Source organism: Pan paniscus, chromosome 19 (genome assembly GCF_029289425.2).
Source record: "Pan paniscus chromosome 19, NHGRI_mPanPan1-v2.0_pri, whole genome shotgun sequence".
NCBI lineage: Eukaryota > Metazoa > Chordata > Mammalia > Primates > Hominidae > Pan > Pan paniscus.
The window spans coordinates 80,637,819-80,662,664 of NC_073268.2; the positions used below are offsets into that span (position 1 = coordinate 80,637,819).

Genomic DNA, 24,846 nt, shown 5'->3' on the forward strand with positions numbered 1-24,846 from the left:
TCTGCTTAAGACAGTCGGTTTGCTTCCAAAGACTAAATCAAACTTCCACCAAACTCCTTTTGGCATAGACTGAGTCCAGAGCAAGGAGATCAGATGGGTTTACATAGACAATGTAACAGTCAGATTTACCTCTTCTCTTTCCCAGCCAGCATGGGACGATGTGGGGGTGTGGGGGGGTGGGGGAGTGGCAATCTACCAAATATCTCTCTTCTTACAGGAACTCACAGAGGAAGACAGATTGGTCCAACAAACCAGTATTATGCAAAGCTCATCCAAACCCTCTGATTTCCTTAACTTGGCTAAGAAAAAGAGGAAGTTCTCCGAGTGACTCACCACTGTGATTCTACTATGCCTTCTGACCCCGTCTTGGACTTCGTTTGGGAGAATGTGGAGCCATTTGAACAGGCTCCTCTTCTGCAGCATGTTTTCTTCTGTCACTTGTAAGCCCCCCTCATCATTCTGAGGCTCAAACCTCCAAGCCAACACGTCATGTGGAAAGTGAGCTTTATCGTGTTCCTTTTCTGTTTCAGGTAGAAAAGCTGTATTGGATTGTGAGGCAATGAAAACAAATGGTAAGTTTCGTTTACTTCTTTCTTATTGAAACCATTTTCACTGAAGTGGTGAGACAGTCTGATTGCAACATAAGCGTCCATTCAAAAGTGTTTCTGAGCTTTTATGAACAACCAAAGAACAGTCTTTTCAATTATCTATCATTTAAAATAAAATGATTTTAGGGAGGGGATTGCAGCATTTTTTTCTGAGACTCAGTGAGAAAAATAATGAAATTTGTTTTCACAATGAAAGTTTTCTAACTTTCCTTGTTATTGTTGTTTTATGGTTGTTGTGTTTTAACTAGAAAGCCAACACACAGGCTGGGTGTGGTGCCTCAGGCCTGTAATCGCAGCACTTTAGAAGGCTAATGGGGTAGGATTGCTTGAGCTCAGGAGTTTGAGGCCAGCCTGAACAACATAGTGATACCTCGTTTCTTAAAAAAACAAAACAAAATAAAAAAACCCACAGAATTATTGTGAAATAATTCAAGCAATACTAGAAATATACATTGGGAAGTGGTCTAACCTCTGGTTCTACTAGTTACTAGCCAGCAGCCTGAGCTCATGACATACCCAGTTTGACCTTAATTTCTTTCTTTCTTTCTTTCTTTTTTGAGATGGAGTCTCAGTCTGTCGCCCAGGCTGGAGTCAGTGGTGCAATCTCGGCTCACTGCAACCTCCGCCTCCCAGGTTCAAGTGATTCTCCTGCCTCAGCCTCCCGAGTAGCTGGGACTACAGGCGTGTGCCACCAAGCCTGGCTAATGTTTTGTATTTTTTGTAGAGACGGGGTTTCACATCGTTAGCCAGGATGGTCTCAATCTCCTGACCTCGTGATCCGCCCGCCTTGGCCTCCCAAAGTGCTGGGATTACAGGCGTGAGACACCGTAATTTATTTCATCTGTGAAGTGGGCTAATAAAAGCACCTACCTGGTAGGCTAGTGTGCAGATCAAATGAGACAATCCCTGCTCCTCGTCACAGTGCCAGGCATATGGTAAACCATCTGTAAGTGATAGCCAAGGTGGTGGCTGTTACTGTATAAAATGTAAAAGTTCTGTTACAATCCTCCTCCAATCCTTCTCCCCTTCCTACTTCCAGAAGCAGCCGTTATCAACAGTCACTTTATATTCGTTATCTTTTTTTGTTTGTTTGTTTTTGAGACAGAGTTTCACTCTTGTTGCCCAGGCTGGAGTACAGTGGCACAATCTCAGCTCACTGCAACCTCCGCCTCCTGGGTTCAAGGGATCCTCCTGCCTCAGCCTCCCGAGTAGCTGGGATTACAGGCACGTGCCACCATGCCTGGGTAATTTTTGTATTGTTTTTTGGTAGAGACGGGGTGTCATCATGTTGGCCAGGCTGTTCTTGAACTCTTGACCTCATGATCCTCCTGCCTCTGCCTCCCAAAGTGCTGGGGTTACAGGCATGAGCTACCACACCAGCCTTAGCTCCTCTTTTTCAACAGCTGCATGGTATTTTAAGACTCGGCCATGATTCGTTTAACCATCCTTATTTATTGCTCCGCTTTTTGGGGGCAATATAAACAATGCTACAATAAACATCCTTGTACACAACGTCCTTTGTGGATGCATGAGAGCTTGAAAGCATCTCTGTAGAATGAAATTCTAGAATTGAAATTGCAAGGTCAGAGGGCATACACATTTAAATTGTTACAGACCCTGCTAAGTTGCCCTCCCAACAAGGCTGATCGTATCCTATCAGTCACCAACGGTGGGTGAGTTTCCCCACCCACTCCCCAGTGGTGGATATAATCACTTTTACTTTTAAATTTTATTTAGGGTTTTTTTTTTCTTTCTTTCTTTGAGACAGAGTCTCTGCTCTGTCGCCCAGGCTGGAGTGCAGTGGTGCGATCTTAGCTTTCTGCAGCATTGACCTTCCAAGCTCAATTGATCCTCCCACCTCAGCCTCCTGAGTAGTGCCATACAGGTACGCACCACCATGCCCAGCTAATTTTTGTATTTTTAGTAGAGACAGGGTTTCACCATTTGCCCAGGCTGGTCTCGAACTCCTGGACTCAAGAGATCTGCCTGCCTCAGCCTCCCAAATTGCTGGGATTACAGGCATGAGCCACCATGCCCGGCCAATCATTTTTAAAATTTGTGCCAATCTGATGAGTGAAAAATGATATCTCAGTGTTGTTTTAATTTGCAGTTGCCTCATTACTTGTGAAGTTGAGCATCTTTTTCATGTATACTGGCCACAAAAGCTCTAGCATTCCTATATAAAAAAAACTTAGGCATGGCTATTTGGTTGGAAAGGTAGTTTAGGTCTTGTCTTAAAGTTGAGTTTATATGGCGGGGCACAGTGACTCACACCTGTAATCCCGGCACTTTGGGAGGCTGAGGCAGGCAGTCACTTGAGGTCAGGAGTTCAAGACCAGCCTGGACAACATGGTGAAACCCTGTCTATACCAAAACTACAAAAATTAGCTGGGCATGATGGTGTGTGCCTATAGTTCAGCTACTCAGGAGGCTGAGGCAGGAGGATCAGTTGAGCCTGGAAGGTGGAGGCTGTGGTGAGTCAAGATGGTGCCACTGCACTCCAGCCTGGGCAACAGAGTGAGACTCTGTCTCAAAAAAAAAAAAAAAAAAAGGTTGAGTTTATATAAGACTGAGAAAATGTTAATTGTCCAGATCAAAGAGTGGGAGGAGAGTTTATTGCATTTTAAAAAGCATTTTCGAAGAGTCTAAATCTGTCTTCCACCCAAGCCATCCATTGGTCCCAGCTATGGTTTTTTTTTTGTTCTGTTTTGTTTTTTAAAAATTAGAGACGAGGTCTCACTTGTTGCCCAGGCTGTTCTCGAACTCCTGACCTCAAGTGATCCTCCCACCACAGCCTCCCAAAGTGCTAGGATTATAGGCGTCAACCACCACACCCAACTTCAAGAACTTTGTATTTATTATCATTTTTATTTTTATTTTTTGAGGTAGTCTCACTCTGTCACCCAGCCTGGAGTGCAGTGGCATGATCTTGGCTCACTGCAACCTCTGCCTCCCTGGTTCAAGCAATTCTCCTGCCTCAGCCTCCTGAGTAGCTGGGATTACAGGTGCCCACCACCATGCCGGCTAATTTTTGTATTTTTAGTAGAGACAGGGTTTTGCCATGTTGCCCAGACTGGTATCAAACTCATGGCCTCAAGTGATCCACCTGCCTCGGCCGCCCAAAGTGCTGGGATTACAGGCGTGAGCCACCTTGCCCGGCCAGGATCTTAACAAGGACTTTTTCTTGTGTCATTTTGTTTTTCAGAATTCCCTTCTCCGTGTTTGGACTCAAAGACTAATGTGGTTATGAAGGGTCAAAATGTATCTATGTTTTGTTCCCATAAGAACCAATCACTGCAGATCACCTATTCATTGTTTCGACATAAGACACACCTGGGAACCCAGGATGGAAAAGGTGAACCTGCGATTTTTAACCTAAGCATCACAGAAGCCCATGAATCAGGCCCCTACAAATGCAAAGCCCAAGTTACCAGCTGTTCAAAATACAGTCGTGACTTCAGCTTCACGATTGTCGGTAAGTAGAGTGCCTGTTCCTTGGAGCCCCTATAATTTATAGGGTGCTTTCTGGTTCTATGAGGGGCTCTCCATGATCCTTGTGAACACTTAAGAACCTGCAAAGTATGTTACTGCGAGCTTTATTCCTTTTTTATTTTTTATTTATTTTTAGACCTGGTCAACAGGAAGTATCTTTTAATTTTTTAATTTTTGAGATCTCTATTCTTTTTTTTTTTTTTGAAACAGAGTCTCACTCAGTTGCCCAGGCTGGAGTACAGTGGTGCAATCATGGTCTACTGCAAACTCCACCTCCTGGGTTCAAGGTATTCTCCTGCCTCAGCCTCCCAAGTAGCTGGGATTACAGGCACCCATCACCACGCCTGGCTAATTTTTGTATTTTTACTTGAGACGAGGTTTCACCATGTTGGTCAGGCTGGTCTTGAACTCCTGACCTCAGGTGATCCGCCCGCCTCAGCCTCCCAAAATGCTGGGATTACAGACGTGAGCCACCATGCCCAGTGAGTTCTCTATTCTTAATCATTCCGTTTCACCTTCTCTTTCAAAGACTTTCGACCATGTCAGATAATAGTCTTATATCTTTAGGCAAAAGTCTTATATCTCAACAATAATTGTTGAGGTCTTTTCTAGAAACTTTATTCTGTGATTCCCATTGTGTGGGCAAAAATCACTTTTTTTTTTTTTTTTTTTTCTGAAGCCTTGGGCCCCTCGGAGAGGGTCTTCAAAGCCCCACGCCTTTCCCACCGCTTCCTTAGTGTCAGGGGCCCCATCCGCTAGCACTCTTCCTGCCTAGCCACATCTCACTACTTCTGTGTTTTTCTGTCCCATTTTCCTACCCCAAGCCTGTTACTGCCTAGCATTAAGGGCCTCATCCGTGAAGGTGACCTTGATAATGGACTCCTGTGAGAGGAGAGAAGGCTTCTAGGTAACACATGTACGTTATACCTGGAGTCTTCAAAGCGTAGGGACCCTGACTTCCTGATAACTCTTGAGTGGTCCTCTATGTCTATGCTATCCAGTACGGTACTGTTTAAATTTATTTGTTTGTTTTGTTTTATTTTATTTCTTTTTTTTTTTTTGAGACGGAGTCTCGCCCTGTCACCCAGGCTGGAGTGCAGTGGTGCGATCTCAGCTCACTGCAACCTCCGCCTTTCGAGTTCAAGCAATTCTCCCACCTCAGCCTCCCGAGTAGCTAGGATTACAGGCATGCACCACCATGCCCAGCTAATTTTTGTATTTTTAATAGAGATAGGGTTTCACCATGTTGACCAGGCTGGTCTTAACTCCTGACCTCAGGTGATCCACCCACCTCAGCCTCCCAAAGTGCTGGGATTACAGGCGTGTGCCACTGCTCCTGGCCAACATTTATTTATTTAATAGCCTATGTCACCCAGGCTGGAGTGCAGAGGCTACTCACAGGCAATCAAAGCCCATTGCAGCCTCAAACTCCTGTTCTTAAGAGATCCTCCCACCTCAGCATCCTGAATAGCTTGGATTACAAGCATGTGCCATAATTAAATTCAAGTTAATTAAAATTAGATGAAATAAAAAATTTCCCTCCACAGTCTCAGTTACATTTCAAGGCTTTGATAGCCACACCTGTAGCTGGTGGCGGCCACATTGGACAACACAGATGTAGACCATTCCCATCATCACAGAAAGTTCTACTGGGTGACATTGCTGTAGCTCAGTGATTCTTAGCTTTTTAGGTTATAACTGTCTTAATAATCCAATGATAGCAATGAATATCTTCTCCAGAGAAATGCTCATAAAACTACATATACAAATTTCTGCATAAGGTTTTAGAGAATGCTACGGACTCCAGGTTAGAACCAATTATCTTGGCCAGGTGCGGTGTCTCACAGGTGTAATCCCGGCACTTTGTGAGGCTGAGGCGGGAGGATCACCTGAGCCCAGGAGTTTGAGACCAGCCTGGGAACTATATGGAGACTGTGTGTCTACAAAAAGTTAAAAAATATATATATGTAGCTGAGCGTGGTGGCGTGCCTATAGTGCCAACTACTCAGGAGGCTGAGTTGGGAGGATTGCCTCAGCCCAGGAGTTCAAGGCTGCAGTGAGCTGTGATTACACCACTGCACTGCAGCCTGGGTGACAGAGAGAGACCCTGTCTCAAGAAAAAAAAAATCCCAATGATCTTTGGACATAAACTGAGTATATTCCTTGTGAAAGGAAAAGGAAGAAGGAGGGGGAAAATCCCTGCAAACATGGTACTAGAATACGATGGATATGTGAGGGCAGGAACACAGCTGATGGTATTCTCTAGTGGTCAGACTCCTGCTGTGCTCGGCAATAAGCCCATCAGTTCATATGTTTTTTGTGCACGACCTTCCTGCAATTTGTTAGGGTAATTACACAGTCCAGTAATAAAACTATCTTGGTAGATTATAAAACTGTATCATCTTCAGTTAGGCCAGATCAATAGGCACTACTGAGTACCTACTCCATGCAAGCAATTGTACTACTGGGTTTTTAATGAGGCCTAAAACATAGTGTTGTCCCCAACCCAGTAAGGGTTGAAACTATGAGCCATAAACACAAATTCATTAATCACTGATTCACTCATCAAAAAAAAATTTTTTTTTTTTGAGATGGATCTTGCTGTGTCGCTCAGGCTGGAGTGCAGTGGCACCATCTCGGCTCACTGCAAGCTCTGCCTCCCGGGTTCACACAATTCTCCTGCCTCAGCCTCCCGAGTAGGTGGGACTACAGGCGCCTGCCACCACGCCTGGCTAATTTTTTTTTTTTATTGTATTTTTAGTAGAGACGGGGTTTCACCATGTTAGCCAGGATGGTCTCAATCTCCTGACCTCGTGATCTGCCCACCTCGGCCTCCCAAAGTGCTCACTCATCAAATGTTTAAAGAGAACACAGGGCCGGCTGCGGTGGCTCACGCCTGTAATCCCAGCACTTTGGGAGGTTGAGTGGGGGCAGATCACTTGAGGTCAGTAGTTCAAGACCAGTCTGGCCAACATGGTGAAACCCTGTCTGTACTAAAAATACAAAAATTAGCTAGGCATGGTGGTGGGCACCTGTAATCCCCAGCTACTTGGGAGGCTGAGGCAGGAGAATTGCTTGAACCTGGGAGGTAGAGGTTGCAATGAGCTGAGATCGTGGCACTGCACTCCAGCTTGGGTGACAGAGTGAGACTCCGTCTCAAAACAGAAAAGAAAGTAAATAAAAAAAAAATTGTTTTTAAGTGTGGACTCTTGAAGTCAGTCCCAACTCGGCCATTTACTAGCTGTGTGACCTTGGGCAAATTTCTCAATCTCTCTGAAGCACAGTTGGTTCATCTGTGGAATGGGCATGATACTATCCACACTACAAGACTGTCGTGAAGGTCAAATGAGATCATGTGAATGGCACGCCTGGCACATGATAGATACTTAACAGCTTTTCTTCCTTTCCTATAATACTGTCTTATTAATGCATTATATATATATATAATAAAATGTATAGCTGGGTTTTTCTGTTAGGTCATAGAATAGCCTATGATCTAACAGAGTGTAGCAGACCCATTTCCTGTTGAGAATTTCTCTTGAATCTAGTTAGCAGGGTTACTTCCTGCTCTTTGGAGGAAGTGAAAGATAATTGTGCAGCTGAGTTCTATAAATAAAAGTACAGTTGGAGAAAACGATATTTTTGGGGCTGGGCATGGTGGCTCACACCTGAAATCCCGGCACTTTGGGAGGCTGAGGTGGGAAAATCACTTGAAGCCAAGAGTTTGAGACCAGCCCGGGCAACATAGTGCGACTCTGTCTCTACAAAACATTTAAAAATTAGCCAGCAGTGTGCACCTGTAGTCCCAGCTATAGAGGCTGAGGCAGGAGAATCACTTGAGCCTGGGAGTTTGAGGTTACAGTGAGCTATAATTGTGCCACTTCACTCCAGCATGGTTGAAAGAGCAAAACCCTGTCTCTGAATAAATAAATACATTGAAAAGAAAATGATATTTTTGGATTAAAAAAACCCACTGTAAATTTACAAGGATTGAGAATAAAAGCACTTCTTGGGCCGGGTGTGGTGGCTCCTGCCTGTAACCACAGCACTTTGGGAATTCAAGGTGGGAGGATCACTTGAGGCCAGGAGTTCAAGACCAACCTGGCCAACATGGTAAGACCCTATGTCTATAAAAAATAAACATAAAAAAGCACTTCTCAGCTTCATACTTAGAACTGGATCATTGACAAAATTATATTCATTATTAACAATAAATAGATTGTGAATTCTAGGAAGGGCAAGCTTGCACCCCAATTCCTCAAAGCAGAGAGATGCCCTCCACTCTCTGGCTTTCTCAGCACTCAGCTGAGAACCTCGGCTAACAACACACTGCACGGGGTTGGCCACATGCCCATTGGCCTTTCCCAGTGGGCCGTGAGCTTCTTGACTTCTCAGGAAGGGGGTCGTTCATCTTGGTTCCACAGCCTGGAGTGGAGTAAGGGTTCCACTCATATTTGTGGTCTGACACCCAGTCTGTTTATCCTTTTCATGTTCACTTTCATTCTTCCAGACCCAGTGACTGCCCCAGTGCTGAACATTATGGTCATTCAAACAGAAACAGACCGACATATAACATTACATTGCCTCTCAGTCAATGGCTCGCTGCCCATCAATTACACTTTCTTTGAAAACCATGTTGCCATATCACCAGCTATTTCCAAGTACGACAGGGAGCCTGCTGAATTTAACTTAACCAAGAAGAATCCTGGAGAAGAGGAAGAGTATAAGTGTGAAGCTAAAAACAGATTGCCTAACTATGCAACATACAGTCAACCTGTCACCATGCCCTCAACAGGTAAGAGCGACCTGAGTTCTTTCAGCCAGGTCTGAACTCACTTCCAGAAACTGCAGCTGCTCCTCTGCCCACCCATTTCCCACCATGGCCACCTGACCTTCCAGGTCCTTCTGAAGGTGCATTTGTCAAGGTAGAAGGACAGAAGGAAAACTAGGTCGTGTGCAGTGGCTCACACCTGTAATCCCAGCACTTTGGAAGGTTGTGGCTGGCAGATCACTTGAAGGGTCTCTTTGGTAGTGTCCATGCAAACTCTCATGGGGTTGCTTTCTGCCATAAAGGAACCACAGAAAGGCCTAGAAGCTGGAGCAGGAGGGGGACTTGTGGCAAAACTTTCTGCCCTGCCCTTCCAATTTGCATCTGTCTTATAACTGCCAGGTCTTTTGGTTTTCTTTGTTTTTTCATCATTTTTATGTCTGCCTTTCTTTCTTTTCCTTCCTTCCTTCCTTCTTGTATGCCTGCCTTTCTTTCCCTTCCTTCCTTCCTTCCTTCCTTCCTTCTTTCTTTTCTTTTCTTTTTTTCAGAGTGTCACTCTGTTGCCCAGGCTGGAGTGCAGTGGTGTGATCTCAGCTCATTGCAACCTTTGCCTCCCAGGTTCTAGAGATTCTTGTGCCTCAGCCTCCTGAGTAGCTGGGACTACAGGCACCCGCCACCACGCTTGGCTAATTTTTGTATTTTCAGTAGAGATGGGTTTTCACCATGTTGGCCAGACTGGTCTCGAACTCCTGGCTCCAAGCGATCTGCCCACCTCGGCCTCCCAAAATGCTGGGATAACAGCTGTGAGCCACTGTGCCTGGCCATCTTGTACTGATTTCTAATACCATGCCCTCCTGCTTGGCTGTTTATTGCTCCACTGCTAATGATGGTGGGTCCAGACTCCTGCACCACCCTTGGCTCAGGGCAAGAGAGGCCTCTGGCCAAGCCCTGTGTTTAGTGGGCTCTGGTCTGGTACCTCCAGGCTATGCACCTTCCCCTAGGCTGAGGGGTTCAGGGAGCCGTGGGGATGCAGCCACCTGGACCCTATACTCCCACTTTTCTGCTCCACACTCTAGGTACCTGGACCAAAATCCCCTGCCCAATCAGATCAGAAGCCATTTCCAGGGCCTGTACCAGTCTCTCCCCCAGCTCATCCTCCCGAGGGTGGCCCACAGTGAGGGTATGAGCATCCCTGAACCTGAGCCAAGGGAGCTGTTTATGGAGGGTGTGGATGGTGTTTGTACATGTGGGCTGGGGCGTCCACGTGCATGCAAGGCCCCTTAGGGTGTAGGTCAGAGCCTAGGTCGGGAGCGGGGCAGCCCGGGACTTCAGTGGGTTCTGTCCATGCTGCCACGTCCTGATGCCAAACTCTGGAAAGTCTGAGAATTCCAGATTCAAACCTGACCTTCCAGGTCCTTCTGAAGGTGCATTTGTCAAGGTAGGAGGATAGAAGGAAAACTAGGTCGTGTGCAGTGGCTCACACCTGTAATTCCAGCATTTTGGAAGGTTGTGGCTGGCAGATCACTTGAGCCCAGGAGTTTGAGACCAGCCTGGGTAACACGGCAAAACCCCTGTCTCTACAGAAAATAAAAAAATTAGCCGGGTGTGGTGGTGCATGCCTGTGGTCTCAGCTACTCAGAGGATGAGGTAGGAGGATTGCTTGAGCCTGAGAGGTCGAGGCTGCAGTGAGCTGTGATCATCGTGCCCTGCATTCCAGCCTGTGTAACAGAGCGAGACCCTGTCTCAAAGAAAAAAGAAAAAGAAAAAGAAAGAAAAGAAAAACTAGGTTAGCAAAGGCACAAGGCACACTTGGACATTGACCACTTCACCCAGCCAGGTCCTCAGAACAGAGCCCACGCCCTGGTATTCAGTGAGTGTGGTCTAACAAGTGAGGCAGCCTGCTGGAGTCAGGCACTTGGCTATGAGTCACAGCCCTTCCATTCACTGGCTGTGTGACCTTAGGAAAGTCATTTCACCTCCCTGAGCCTTACTCACCTCATCTATAAAATGGGAGTGATGCCAATGGGATAAATAAGGCAACACAGGTGAAGTGCCTAACACAGTGTCTGGCCTGCAGCTAAAACTCAACAGCTGGCAGTTGTTTGGATGACACGAAACATGCTGCCAGGGCTCAGGGCCTTGCCCAGTAAACACCCAGGCTTTTCTGGTGCTCATGACCCCAGAAATGTTGCTGGTATTTGTCCTGTTAAATTCTGTGCTGCTTTTCTCTTCTTTGGGTGGCCCCTGTGGAAGATGTGCTTGGTCATGACTTTTTAAACTTTATTATTTTTATTTTATTTTATTTATTTATTTATTTATTTATTTATTTATTTGAGATGGAGTCTCACTCACCCAGTCTGGAGTGCAATGGCACGATCTCGGCTCATTGCAACCTCCGCCTCCTGGGTTCAAGCGATTCTCATGCCTCAGCCTCCCAAGTAGCTGGAAATACAGGCACGCGCCACCAGGCCCAGCTAATTTTTATATTTTGGGTAGAGACGGGGTTTCACCGTGTTGGCCAGGCTGGTCTCAAACTCCTGACCTCAGGTGATCTACCTGCCTTGGCCTCCCAGAGTGCTAGGATTACAGGTGTGAGCCACTGAGCTCAACCTATTTTTATTTATTTATTAACTTATTTATTGAGACAGGGTCTGGTTCTGTCACTCAGGCTGGAGTGCAGTGGCACAATCATAGCTCACTGCAGTCTCCACCTCCCGGGCTCAAGCGATCCCCCTGCCTCAGCCTCCTGAGTAGCTGGGATCATAGGCATATGCCATCACACCTGGCTAATTTTTATTTATTTATTTATTTTGTAGAAACAGGGCCTCACTATGTTGCCCAGGCCGGTCTCAAACTCCTGGCCTCAGGCAATCCTCCCACCTTGATCTCTGAAAGTGCTGGGATTACAGGTGTGAGCCACCACGCCCAGTCAAGAACTTTATTGACTAATAAGTCCCGTGAGTTTTAGATGTCATGACCATTTGGGAACCTGGGTGCATAGTACATTGGTTAACTTGGGAGACATCACCTTTTCTAAAACACTTACTGGCTTAATGTCATTGGAAAAGAAAATGCTATGGTCACCAATGGATGCGGTCTTCTTCCAGGCGGAGACAGCTGTCCTTTCTGTCTGAAGCTACTACTTCCAGGGTTATTACTGCTGCTGGTGGTGATAATCCTAATTCTGGCTTTTTGGGTACTGCCCAAATACAAAACAAGTAAGTTCTTTTAGTCGCTTTACCACCTGTTTTCCCGTGGGTTTGGGATACAGACAGCAGGACAGAGGGTGAGGAGAAAGAGAAAAGGGGATTGGAAATAGAACAGGGAGAAAATGAGAATAGGAGGAAAACATGAGAAAGGGGGGCGGGAATGGAATAGACTTCCTGAACGGTTCATGCAGAGGGTAATTCTTTCTCCAGGGAAAGCCTTTTCTGTTTGAGGGCAAGCAGAGCTGGCTTCACAGACGTGCAGCCTGTGCTGTCACACAGCGCCCTGTGCCAAGAAGAACTCCACATTTGGTATTTGTTTATTTATTTATTTATTTTTGAGACAGAGTTTTGCTCTTGTTCCCCAGGCTGGAGTGCAGTGGTACGATCTCGGCTCACTGCAGCTTCCGCCTCCTGGGTTCAAGCAATTCTCCTGCCTCAGCCTCCCAAGAAGCTGGGATTACAGGTGTCCGCCACCACACCCAGATAATTTTTTGTATTTTTAGTAGAGACAGGGTTTCACCATGTTGGCCAGGCTGGTCCTGAACTCCCAGCTTCAGGTGATCCACCTGCCTCAGTTTCCCAAAGTGCTGGGATTACAGGTGTGAGCCACTGCTCCTGGCTGCATCTTGAAATTCTTCATAATTTTTTGTACGCTCTTTTAAAAATTGTTAATGGTGGTAAAATATACATAACACTAAATTGGCCACTTTAACCTGCTTAAATGCATAGTTTGGTGGCATTAAGCACGTTCCCATTGTCATGCACCCTTCTCCACCATCCATGTCCAGAACTTTTTCATCTTCCCAAACTGAAACTCTGTCCCCATTACACACTAGCTCCCCATCCCCTCTTCCCCCGGGCTCTGCCAACCACCATTCTGCTTTCTATCTCCATTAGTTTGACTCCTCTAGGCACCTCATGGAAGTGGAAGCATTTGTCCTTTCATAACTGGCTTATTTCACTTCGATTAATGTCCTCAAGTTTCATCCATGTTGTCATATGTGTCAGAATTTCCTTCCTTGATAAGACTGAAGAATGACCCATTGTACATAAATACGCCACACTTTGTTTATCCATTTATCCCCCATGGGTACCCGGGTTGCTTCCACCTTTTGTCTATTGTTTAATAATGCTAGGAACGTGGGTGTGAAATTATTAATGTTTTTAAACAAGAGGCCCTTTTCCTTGTATGACTGCTTGTGAAAGATGTCCTTGGTCATGACTTTAAGAACTTGTGTTCCTTTTTTTCTCTCTCTCTCTCTTCTTTTTTTATTCTATATTAAATGGAGACGGGGCCTCACTATGTTGCCCAGGCTGGTCTCGAACACTTGGGCTCAAACAATCCTCCCACCTCGGCCTCCCACAGTGTTGGGATTATAGGCGTGAGCCACTGTGCCGGGCCAAGAACTTGTGTTCTTAATTAAACACAAGTTTAAGGCCTGTGAACAGTGTTCGTTTCGCACTGGGCGCTGCAAGTGGTGCGGCTGCTCCTGACTGCAAGTGCCTCAAGTGAGAGCTTTGCCTTGCGTGACTCTAGATCTGCCACATACATAGGGGAGGTTCAGTGCATGAGGACAAACAAGCGTCATCCCATTAGCACAAAAGACACCTTCAAAAGGTTTACAATTGTTTGGAGCTGGAAGTATTAAAAATATTAGGTTGGTGCATAAGTAATTGCAATTTTTGCCATACTTTTATGGCAAAACCCACAATTACTTTTTTTTTTTTTTTTTGAAATGGAGTCTCACTCTGTTGCCCAGGCTGGAGTGCAGTGGTGCAATCTCGGCTCACAGCAGCCTCTGTCTCCCTGGTTCAAGCGATTCTCCTGCCTCAGCCTCCTGAGTAGCTGGGATTACAGGCACCCACCACCATGTATTTTTAGTAAAGACAGGGTTTCACCATGTTGGTCAGGTTGGTCTTGAACTCCTGACCTCAGGTGATCTGCTCGCCTCAGCCTCCCAAAATACTGGGATTACAGATGTGAGCCATTACGCCCGGCCCACAGTTACTTTTGCACCAACCTAATATATACATATTTTTTTATTTCTACGTTTCTATGCTTTCTAGATTTTCAATGTAAAAGTATAATCTATTCTACTATAAGATTTAAAAAAAAAACTTTATTAAACACACCAGACTCAAAAAAACAGAAACAAAAAAGCATCATTTCTCTCTTCCCCACCTTAAGTGCTACATCCAGCAGAAAACTTGTCAATGTTATTAGAAGCCTCAGTTACAGCTTTTTTAAAAAAATGTTTTTTAGAGACGGGGTCTCACTGTGTTGCCTAGGCTGGTCTTGAACTCCTGGACTCAGGCGATCCTCCCACCTCAGCCTCCCAAAGTGCTGGGATTACAGGCATGAGCCACTGCACTCAGCCCAGTTACTGCTTTTCATTCCTCACGTCTTATGGCCACCACTGGTTAAGCCTTCAAAGTGGTTTTTTCATTTGGCACACGAGTGCAGAAGGATATGAAGATTTACACAAAAGACAGTTTGGGTCTCAGCACTGGCCCCCATCAGCAAGCTGAGGGCTGTTGGACAAGCCCCTCAGGCTGTTGCTTCTGAGCCTCAGTGTTCTGAGTTGTGGAATGGGCCATGGAGATATTGTCAGAACTGGCAAGAGAACCAATTGAGAACCATCTTCAGAGAGTCACAACTCAGAGAAGTCAGGGACTCAGTTGACATAAAACTTGAACACAGAGGTCACAAGTTATACATCTGATGCATCTTTAAGATTTTATTTTATTTCATTTCTTTTTTTTAGAGATGGGGCTTCACTGTGTTGCCCAGGCTGGAGTGCAGTGGTGCCACCATAGCTCACTGTAACCTCCCACCTTAGCCTCCCTAGTAGCTGGGAATACAGGTATGCACCACAACTCCTGGCTAATTTTTTTTTTTTTTTTTTTTTTTTTTGAGGCAGAGTCTCGCTCTGTTGCCCAGGCTGGAGTGCAGTGGCACAATCTCTGCTCACTGCAAACTCTGCCTCCCAGGTTCAAGCGTTTCTCCTGCCTCAGCATCCTGAGTAGCTGGGATTACAGGCGCCCACCACCACGCTAGGCTAATTTTTGTATTTTTAGTAGAGATGGGGTTTCACTATGTTGGCCAGGCTGGTCTTGAACTCCTGACCTCGTGATCCGCCCACCACGGCCTCCCAAAGTGCTGGGGCTGGTGAGCCACTGCGCCCGACATTTTTTTTTTTTTTTTTTTTTTGAGACAGGATCTCACTTCCATCACCCAAGGCTGGAGTGCGGTGGTGCAATCATGGCTCACTGCAGCCTTGACCTCCCAGGCCTCCTCCTGCCTCAGCTACCTGAGTAGTTGGGACCACAGGCGCGCACCACCATGCCTGGCTAATTTTTTTTTTTTTTTTTTTTTTTGTAGGTTTCACCATGTTTCCCAGGCTAGTCTTGAACTCCTGGACTCAAACCATCCTCCTGCCTCAGCCTCCCAAAGTGCTGGGATTACAGTTTTTTTTTTTTTTTAATTACAAAATTCTTTTTAGAGACAAGGTCTCACTATGTTCCCCAGGGTGGTCTTGAATTCCTGGCTTCAAGTGATCCTCCCACCTCAGCTTCCCAAAGCACTGGGATTACAGGCGTGAGCCACTGCACCCTGGCCCACATCTCATATGTCTTAAAAACATGTTTCTCCTTCTTATAAAAAGTCCAGGTTCTTGCAAAAGTGATATTAATATTTTTGATTACTGGCTGGAGCTACAATAGAATTCAGTGAGGCTGGCCGGGCACAGTGGCTCATGCCGGTAATTCCAGCACTTTGATCACCTGAAGTCTGGAGTTTGAGACCAGCCTGGCTAACATGGTGAAGCCCCGCCTCTACTAAAAATACAAAAAATTAGCCAGGCATTGTGGCACATGCCTGTAATCCCAGCTACTCAGGAGGCTGAGGCAGGAGAATCGCTTGAAACCAGGATGCGGAGGTTGCGGTGAGTGGAGATTGCACCATGGCACTCCAGCCTGGGCAACAGAGCAAGACTCCGTCTCAAAAAAATACAAAAATTAGCTGGGCATGGTGGTGCACAACTGTAATCCCAGCTACTCGGGAGGCTGAGGCAGGAGAATCGCTTGAAACCAGGATGCGGAGGTTGCGGTGAGCCGAGATCACGATAGTGCCACTGCACTCCAGCCCAGGCGACAGAGCGAGACTCCATCTTAAAAAAAAAGAATTCAATAGGCCATTTACACTCTCTTGAAGATATTACAAAGCTTCCACAGACTATTCTCTTCAGCGAAGGAAAGAAAATAAGTCTGGCTAGTTCAGGCATAATCTGATAGGCAAAGCATGTTCCTCTGAAGACCAGGAAAATAAATCAGAACAGCCCCTGGCTTGGAGGAGCGGTGTCTAGACTCCCTGTTGAGTCTATAGTTTTCCTTTGTTAGACAACAGTTTGGGCCATTGGAGCAAGTCACTCTCTGTTTCAGAACTTTGAGGGAATTCTGCTCCTTGGCCGAGGAGATGAGAAAAATGTGGCTGAATTGGTTTAATTTGATGATTCCTACCAATTTACGTAGGAAAAGCTATGAGAAATAATGTGCCCAGGGACCGTGGAGACACAGCCATGGAAGTTGGAATCTATGCAAATATCCTTGAAAAACAAGCAAGTAAGAGAACTTTGTTGCGTGTTTTGGGTGGTTTCAGGTTTTTGTCTTTTTATTTTGTTAAGGTTGTACAGACATACGGGAGTGGGGGGTGGAGCAAAAGGGATAGAGTTCAATGTCTATTGATGCCCAGTCCCACTTTCTAGGGGTAATAACCAGTTTTTTAAATCCTTCCACAGATATTCTGTGTGTATAATAAACAAATGGTAGTGATTGTAGTATATTGTAGGTATGACTTTCTACACCATGATTTTGTTTTTTTTTCATGTAACAACGTATCTTGGAGATTTTTCACATCTGTTCAGAATGATCCACACTGTGTTTCACAGTCTTTCACAGTCACCTCTCAAAGCAGGCATTGCATATTGCTTTGCAGTAAACAAGACCCAGTGCCTCGGCTGATGTATTAGTCCATTCTCATGCTACTATAAGGACATACCTGAGATGGGGTAGTTTATAAAGGAAAGAGGTTTAATTGACCCACAGTTCCGCAGGGCTTGGGAGGCCTCGGGAAACTTACAATCATGGTGGAAGGGGAAGCAAACACATCCTTCTTCACAAGGCGGTAGGAGAGAGAAGAATGAGAGCCAAGGGAAGGGGGAAACCCCTTATAAAACCATCAGATCTTGTGAGAACTAACTCACTGTCACTAGAAGAGTATGACAGAAACCACCCCCATGATTTAATTATCTCCACCTGGTCCCTCCCATGAGATGTGGGGATTATGGGGACTACAATTCAAGATGTGATCTGGGTGAGGACACAGTCAAACCCTATCATCAGCTGACAATGGAACAATCCCAGCCTACATGGCCACATTCCAGACGCATTGCTGAGCAATTTACCGACCTTTTCTAACACAAACGCCACCAACCCCCAATTTATGTCATTCTCATTTTACAGAGGAGGCATCTGTGCCAGAAGTGGGATCCAGGCCGTGTGTTTCCACAGCCCAAGATGGTGAGCATGTTCTGCAGAGTCTATTCCACTGCCCTCATGCGCTTAGAAATTCACATAATTGGCCCAATAATTCCTATTCCTTATCTTTTGCCCAGAGGCCAAACACTCCCAGGAGCTACAGTATGCCACCCCCGTGTTCCAGGAGGTGGCACCAAGAGAGCAAGGTGAGCCACGGGTTGGGATAAGAGGTACTGGTGAAATGAGACAGGTGGTCCCTCTGATGTCATTATATTCAGGGGCTTCAGGAGCCCGTTAATGGGGTGGATGGGAGCAATGCAGGCACACTGCAAGGAACCAATGGCAACCAGCACCCCAGCTCCTAAAAAAATCTCATCAGGAGATGGAGGGTGAGGAAGAGGGAAAGATGTGGTGGGGGAATGTCATAGAAAAAAAACCCAGAGAGGAGGATACAGGATCACTACTCAACCATTTCCTTCCTTCCTTCCTTCCTTCCCTCTCTCCCTCCCTCTCTCTCTCTCTTTCTTTATTTTTTTCTTTCTTTTCTTTCTTTCTTTCTTTCTTTTTTTTTCTTTCTTTCTTTCTTTTCTTTCTCTCTCTCTCTTTCTTTTTTTCTTTCTTTTCTTTCTTTCTTTCCTGCCTTTCTCCTTTTTTTTTGAGACTCTCACTCTGTTGCCCAGGCTAGAGTGCAGTGGCACAATCTCAGCTCACTGCACCCTCTACCTCTTGGGCTGAAGCAGTCCTCCCACCTCAGCCTCCTGAGTAGCTGGGACTACAGGTGTGCACCACCATGTCTGACTAATTTTTTTTTTTTTTATAGAGACAAGTATCTTGCTATATTGCCCAAGCTGGTCTTGAACTCCTGGGCTCAACCAATCTTCCTACCTCAGCCTCCCAAAGTGTTGGGATTACAGGCATGAGGCATTATGCCCAGCTAACATTTTCAAGAATAAATTATTTAACACAGCCCAGGAAAAAATTAGTTAATACCTGGTTCTGTCAGGCCACCCAGCTACTAGAAATAGGATTTTTAAAAACAGCCTTGCTGGTCACATATCCTAAGTAAATTATTTTCCCTCTTATATTTCAGAAGCCTGTGATTCTTATAAATCTGGATATGTCTATTCTGAACTCAACTTCTGAAATTTACAGAAACAAACTACATCTCAGGGTAAGATGCTTTTTATGAAGCTGATTTCCATGAACAAAAAGCAAACTTGAGGCTGAGGCAGGTGGATTACTTGAGGTCAGGAGTTCGAGACCAGCCTGGCCAACATGGCAAAAACCCCATCTCTACTAAAAATACAAAAATTAGCCAGGTGTGGTGGTGTGTGTGTGTAGTCCCAGCTACTCGGGAGGCTGAGGCAGGAGAATCACTTGAGCCCGGGAGGCAGAGGTTGCAGTGAGCCAAGATCGTGCCACTGCACTACAGCCTGGGCGACAAGAGCGAGACTCCATCTCAAAAAAAAAAAAAAAGAAAGATATTGATATTCATTGATGTTCATGATTTAGCTAGCCCTCCAGATTTAGCTAATGCCAAAGGTGTGCCTTGATGTGCTGCCTTTCCCGGTCATGTTCCAGGGAGAGAGTCCACAGAGTTGAGTTGTGGGGGAGGGAGAATGTTTTAGTCCCCTAGGGCTGCTGCCACAAATGACCACAAGTTGGTGGCTTAGAGCAACCATTTCTGTAGAGCCGTGCTCCCTCCAAAAGTTGTGGGGAGGACCCTCCTTGCCTCTTCCAGCTTCTGGGGCTCCAGACATTGCTGTGGTTGCCTCCCTTCAACTTCTGCCTCTGTCTTCACGTGGCCTCTTATATTCTCTCTTGTCTCTCTCTCTCTTTTTTTTTTTTTTTGAGATGGAGTCTCACTCTGTTGCCCAGGCTGGAGTTCAGTAGCGCGATCTTGGCTCACTTCAATCTCCATCTCCCCAGTTCAAGCGATTCTCATGCCTCGACCTCCCGAGTAGCTGGGATTGCAGGTGCCCGCTACCACGCCCAGCTAATTTTTGTATTTTTAGTAGAGATGGAGTTTCACCATGGTGGCCAGGCTGATCTTGAACTCCTGACCTCAGATGATCTGCCTGCCTCGGCCTCCCAAAGTGCTGGAACTACAAGCCTGAGCCACCGTGCCCGGCCCTGAATCGCTTTAGTAAATAAAGGGTCTCCCAGAATAAATTCATCTGAACATGCATCCTTCTCTGAGCCTTCTGACTCTTCAATATTCTGCTCACACCTGTCTGGCATCTCCATGATCTTTTCCACTGGTCGGCACTGTCCAATAGAAATATAATGTCAGCCACATGGGCACTTGTCACTCTTTCTAGCAGACACAATAAAAAAATGAAAAGATGGCCGGGCACAAGGGCTCACGTCTATAATCCCAGCACTTTGGGAGGCCAAGGTGGGTGGATCACTTCAGGTCAGGAGTTCAAGACCAGCTTGGCCAACATGGTGAAACCCTGTCTGCACTAAAAATACAAAAAAATTAGCTGGGCGCAGTGGCAGGCACTTGTAATTCCATCTACTTAGGAGGCTGAGGCACGAGAATCGCTTGAATCTGGGAGGCGGAGGTTGCAGTGAGCCGAGATTGCACCACGGCACTCCAGCCTGGGCAACAGAGTGAGACCCTGTGTTAAGAAAAGAAAAGAGAAAAGAAGAAAAGAAAAGAAAAAGGAAAAGGAAGGAAGGAAGGAAAGAAAGAGAAAAGAAGAGAAACTGGTGAAATGAATTGGAATAATATATTTTATTTAACCCAGAATATCCAAAATCCTATCATTTTAACAAGTACAACTACCCTATTTCCCTCAGAATGTAGCATTGCCTCTGGTTTGCTGTGGATCCTGAATTGGACCACTCAGCTGTAGAGTCCTGTGGGATCCAAGCTTCAAGGAGACCCATCATGCATGTTTAGGGCCAGTTCCAGGTGTCCTTGACATGACACTAAACCTCCATTTCTTTTTTTTTTGGAGACGGAGTCTGGCTCTGTCGCCCAGGTTGGAGTGCCATGGTGCGACCTTGGCTCACTGCAACCTCCGCCCCCGGATTCAAGCGATTCTCCTGCCTCAGCCTCTCAAGTAGCTGGCATTATAGGCGTGTGCCACCATGCCCGGCTAATTTTTGTATTTTGTAGTAGAGACAGGGTTTTGCCATGTTGGCCAGGCTGGTCTTCAACTCCTGACCTCAAGTGATCCGCCCACCTCGGACTCCCAAAGTGCTGGGATTACAGGCGTGAGCCACCTCGCCTGGCCCTCCATTTCCTGATCTAGTCTTATATCCACGCTCACCACCTCAGCACGCTCAGACCCACGCTGCTGTGGGCTCCTCTGGCCCCTGGAAGAGTGCGTCCGCAGATGCTGCAGTCTTTGTGTGGCTCAGCAATTGCTACTCACATCAGGAACTGCCTTTACCCTGTCAGGCTCCACTGAGACCCGACCCTGGTTATTAAGCTATAGGGGAGACAAGGATGGATCTTAAAGAAGACAAGCAAAATGTAGTGAAGCAAATAGAATGGTGGTTCCTGGGGGCTGGGGGCAGGGGACAACAAGGAGTGACTGGCTAACAGGTACAGCATTTCAGTTTGGGAAGACAAAAAAGTTCTGGAAAAAAGATGGAAGGTGGTGATGGTTGCACAATAATATGAATTTTGTTGTTGTTGTTTTTTGAGACAGAGTCTCTCTCTGTTGCCCAGGCTGGAGTGCAGGGGCACGATTTTGGCTCACTGCAACCTCTGCCTCCCGGGTTCAAGCGATTCTTGTGCCTCAGCCTCCCAAGTAGCTGGGATTACAGGCACCCACCACCATGCCCAGCTAATTTTTGTATTTTTAGTAAAGATGAGGTTTCACCATGTTGGCCAGGCTGGTCTCAAACTCCTGACCTCAAGTGATTGGCCTGCCTTGGCCTCCCAAAGTGCTGGGATTACAGGCATGAGCTATTGCGCCCAGCAATACGAATGAATGTTTTTAATACCATTGATTTACACACCTAAAATTGGTTAAAATGGTAAAAAATTTTATGTTATGTATAACTTACCATAATAATTTAAAAAATATTGTGAAGCACCTGCCTCTTGTGAGGTCTTCTAATAAGAGGGGCTGTTCTCCTTCTCAAGAGCGCTTGCGGGCATTGGGAGTTTCATATTCTCAAATGTCCACATCCCAAGGCCTACCCCGCCCCTGTCAGTGTCAGAAGTTAGCAGAGCAGAACTGCTAGATGTGCTCACTCCATCTCCTCCATGGTTGGCCCACCCTTTCGATCAGATCCTGGAATTGGCTTTCAGCACAGCCTTCCAGCTGGCTGTGATAAATGAGAGTGGCTTAAACCCTGTCATCAGGGTTTCACAGCTTGCCCTGAACCCGTAGCCTCTCATTTTCTCCTTGCAAATCTTCTAAGGCAGCTAAGAGAAGCCAATTAACTTCACAATCCACATAATTAGCATTGCCCCAAACCTTTCAAGTGCTGGAATGCTGGCGTCCACTAGTGCCTCATTTCTTTCTAAACCTCATTCCACATGGCAGGGGAAGGTCTTAGGAATTGTGGAGCTGTGGCGTTCTAAGGGTTCTCACTGCCTACCTATCACCAGCAAGGGAGTCCTTGTTGCCATCCATCTCTAGGGGGTAATTTTGTTCCCTGAGGCTGCTTTCTAGGGACTTCTGGTCCCTTGTTTTATCCTGGACCAGACCTGAAAGCAGAGCCTGAAATAAGGCCTTCTATGCACATCATTTATGTAGGAGGTAGCCCTAGGAAGCAGGCCCAATGCGCCATGGGAAAAACCAGTACCAGGGTGTTTTGCTGAGTTGAGCACTGTGGTGGGCAGCTGGACGTGAGCCCACTGGAATCTTCTGAAGAGCCCAAGAGCCTCTTCTCAGTATTGTCCACTTGAGGATTGATAGTGAGAGGCATTTATCCATTGGTGTCCAACGCTCACTGGTTGAGGATCACCCCAGAAAGCGACACCTCCCCCACTTCTAGACTAGCATGTGGGTATTCCAAGCAGGCTTACCTCAGTGTCTCACCCCAGGCACTGCAAACACCCCAGGACAGAAAGTGAACATGTGTATTGTGCAATTGAAGCAAGACACTATCAGTGCAAAGTGAGTAGACCCTCAGATGCTGCTGGGTCAGAGGGAAGGCCCAGGGATATGACACAGGACACAGAGGTGGCAGATACACCACCTCCCAACATTTCCTCTATCACAGCAACTAGAACAATGGCAACAATAGGGGTGGGTGTGGTGGCTCACGCCTATAATCCCAATACCCTGGGAGGCCAAGGCAGAAGGATTGCTTGAGCCCAGGAGTTCAAGACTAGCCTGGGCAACTTGGCGAAACCCTGTCTCTACAAACATATTTGTATGTGATTGAACAAGTAGAACAATGGAACGGAAAGTCCGGATGTAGTTCTAAATATATACAGTAACTTAGTATAGGATAAATATGGCATCTTAAATCAATGGGGAAAAGATGGATTATTCAACATATTGTAAAAACTTGAGAATCACATTAAAAAAGTTGGACTCCTACCTCATTCTTTACAACAAAATTAATTCTGATAGATGTAGTCACAGAAGAGCTAGAAGAATATGCGGGGGATTTAAAAATAATCTTGAAGTGGGGAGGACTTTTATAGGTATGACTCACAACCCAGAAAACATAAAGGATTGTTAAATTTAATTAGATAAATCATTTAATTAGATGAAACATTTAAAAATTACATTTAGAAATCATAAACTAAATCCAAAGAATAACTAGGGGCCGGGCGCAGTGGCTCACGTCTGTAATCCCATGGGGCAGGTGGATCACCTGAGGTTGGGAGTTTGAGACCAGCCTGTCCAACATGGTGAAACCCCGTCTCTACTAAAAATACAAAAATTAGTTGGTGTGGTGGCACATACCTGTAGTCCCTGCTACTGGGGAGGCTGAGGCACGAGAATTGCTTGAACCTGGGAGGTGGAGGTTGCAGTGAGCCAAGATCGCGCCACTGCATTCCAGCCTGGGCGACAGAGCAAGACTCCATCTCAAAAAAAAAAAAAAAAAAAAGAATAACTAGGGAGAAAACACCATGATGTGTTGCATAATAACATTTCAGTCATTCATGGACCAAATATAAAATGGGGTCCCATAAAACTATAATACCGTGTTTTTACTGTACCTTTTCTATGTTTAGACACATTTAGATACACAAATACTTACCATTGTGCTACAATTGCCTAGTGTTCAGTAGCATGCTGTACAGGTTTATCCCTAGGAAGAATAGACTATCCCACACACCCTAGGCGTGTAGCAGGCTATGCCATCTAGGTTTGTGTGAGTACACTCTATGCTGTTCAAACAGTGACCTCCACTGTTACGCGAAGCATGACTGTATTTTGAGCCCAGGTCTCAGATATTGTATGAAGTTTCATAATATTATGAGCTTTTACAAATCATTAAGAGAAAGACCAATAATCCAGTAGAAAACTGGGAAAAGGTGGCATCTGCAGGGTAACACCAGGGCAGCACAGAAATCTTGCTGGGATGAGGAGCTGCAAACATGTGTGGTCGACTTTTTGGCCTTCTGCCTCTTCTACTCTCAGGGATGGGGGATTACGACCTAAAGAAGTTGTCTTTTCTCAGTGTTGCTTCTCCCTAAGGATTTAAAGGGGAGACCTGGCCAGAGGAATGATCAACAGTGGATTTGTGATGACTGGAGCTCATTTCCTTCTTTCTCAACTGTCCTGGAAGGAAATGGACTAGTGCCTTACCTCTGACTCTTCGGCAGCACACACCCACCACCAGAGACAGTAACTGAGATCTGCAGTAGCACAGAAACTTACAGGTTAGAAAAATTAGACACCTAAGGATTTCATGACTCCAGACCTGTTTCCTTAGCATAATACCACACCAGTAGGAGAAATACAACTTACGAAATTTCTTTGTAAATAAATTCTATAACATTTTGGGTAAAAATTTATCATAAAAAAATTATTAAAAGCAATTGGGTTGGAAGGAAGTTCTGTCAAAATACAATCCAGGTGTGCAGTTCTCTGATAAATTTAGCAGTGGTTACTACTGAGGCAGTCTCAAAAAAAAGTGTAAGAGGACTTTAAGGGGTGATGAAAATTTTCTACATTGCCTTTGTGGAGATGGTTATACATTTGTCAATACTCATCAATTTGTACATTTAAAAGAGGTAAATTTCTTGTATGTAAATTGTATCTTAATAAAACTGATTAAAACAGACATACAAACCCCAGACCCT

The 24,846-nt window shown here is 45.7% G+C and overlaps 1 protein-coding gene across 9 annotated transcripts; it reads left to right on the forward strand.

The window, feature by feature from the left end:
* The first annotated feature begins 222 nt into the window (after positions 1-222).
* Positions 223-24,842, forward strand: MILR1 (mast cell immunoglobulin like receptor 1). Of its 9 annotated transcripts, none has more exons than XM_034942732.3 (10): positions 223-440; positions 531-572; positions 3,814-4,083; positions 8,611-8,895; positions 11,976-12,086; positions 16,608-16,697; positions 17,598-17,654; positions 17,750-17,818; positions 18,703-18,783; positions 19,628-19,800. In XM_034942732.3, the coding sequence occupies exons 1-9, from the start codon at positions 386-388 to the stop codon at positions 18,753-18,755; spliced, it is 1,032 nt and encodes a 343-aa protein (XP_034798623.2). In that variant the 5' UTR covers positions 223-385; the 3' UTR covers positions 18,756-18,783; positions 19,628-19,800. The 9 variants fall into 9 exon arrangements, with proteins under 9 accessions (XP_034798623.2, XP_054956879.2, XP_054956880.2 ...); XM_034942731.3 differs by having other exon boundaries at positions 231-440; positions 19,631-19,800; XM_034942729.3 differs by lacking the exon at positions 19,628-19,800 and adding an exon at positions 24,239-24,377 and having other exon boundaries at positions 326-440.
* The last annotated feature ends 4 nt before the right edge of the window (positions 24,843-24,846 follow it).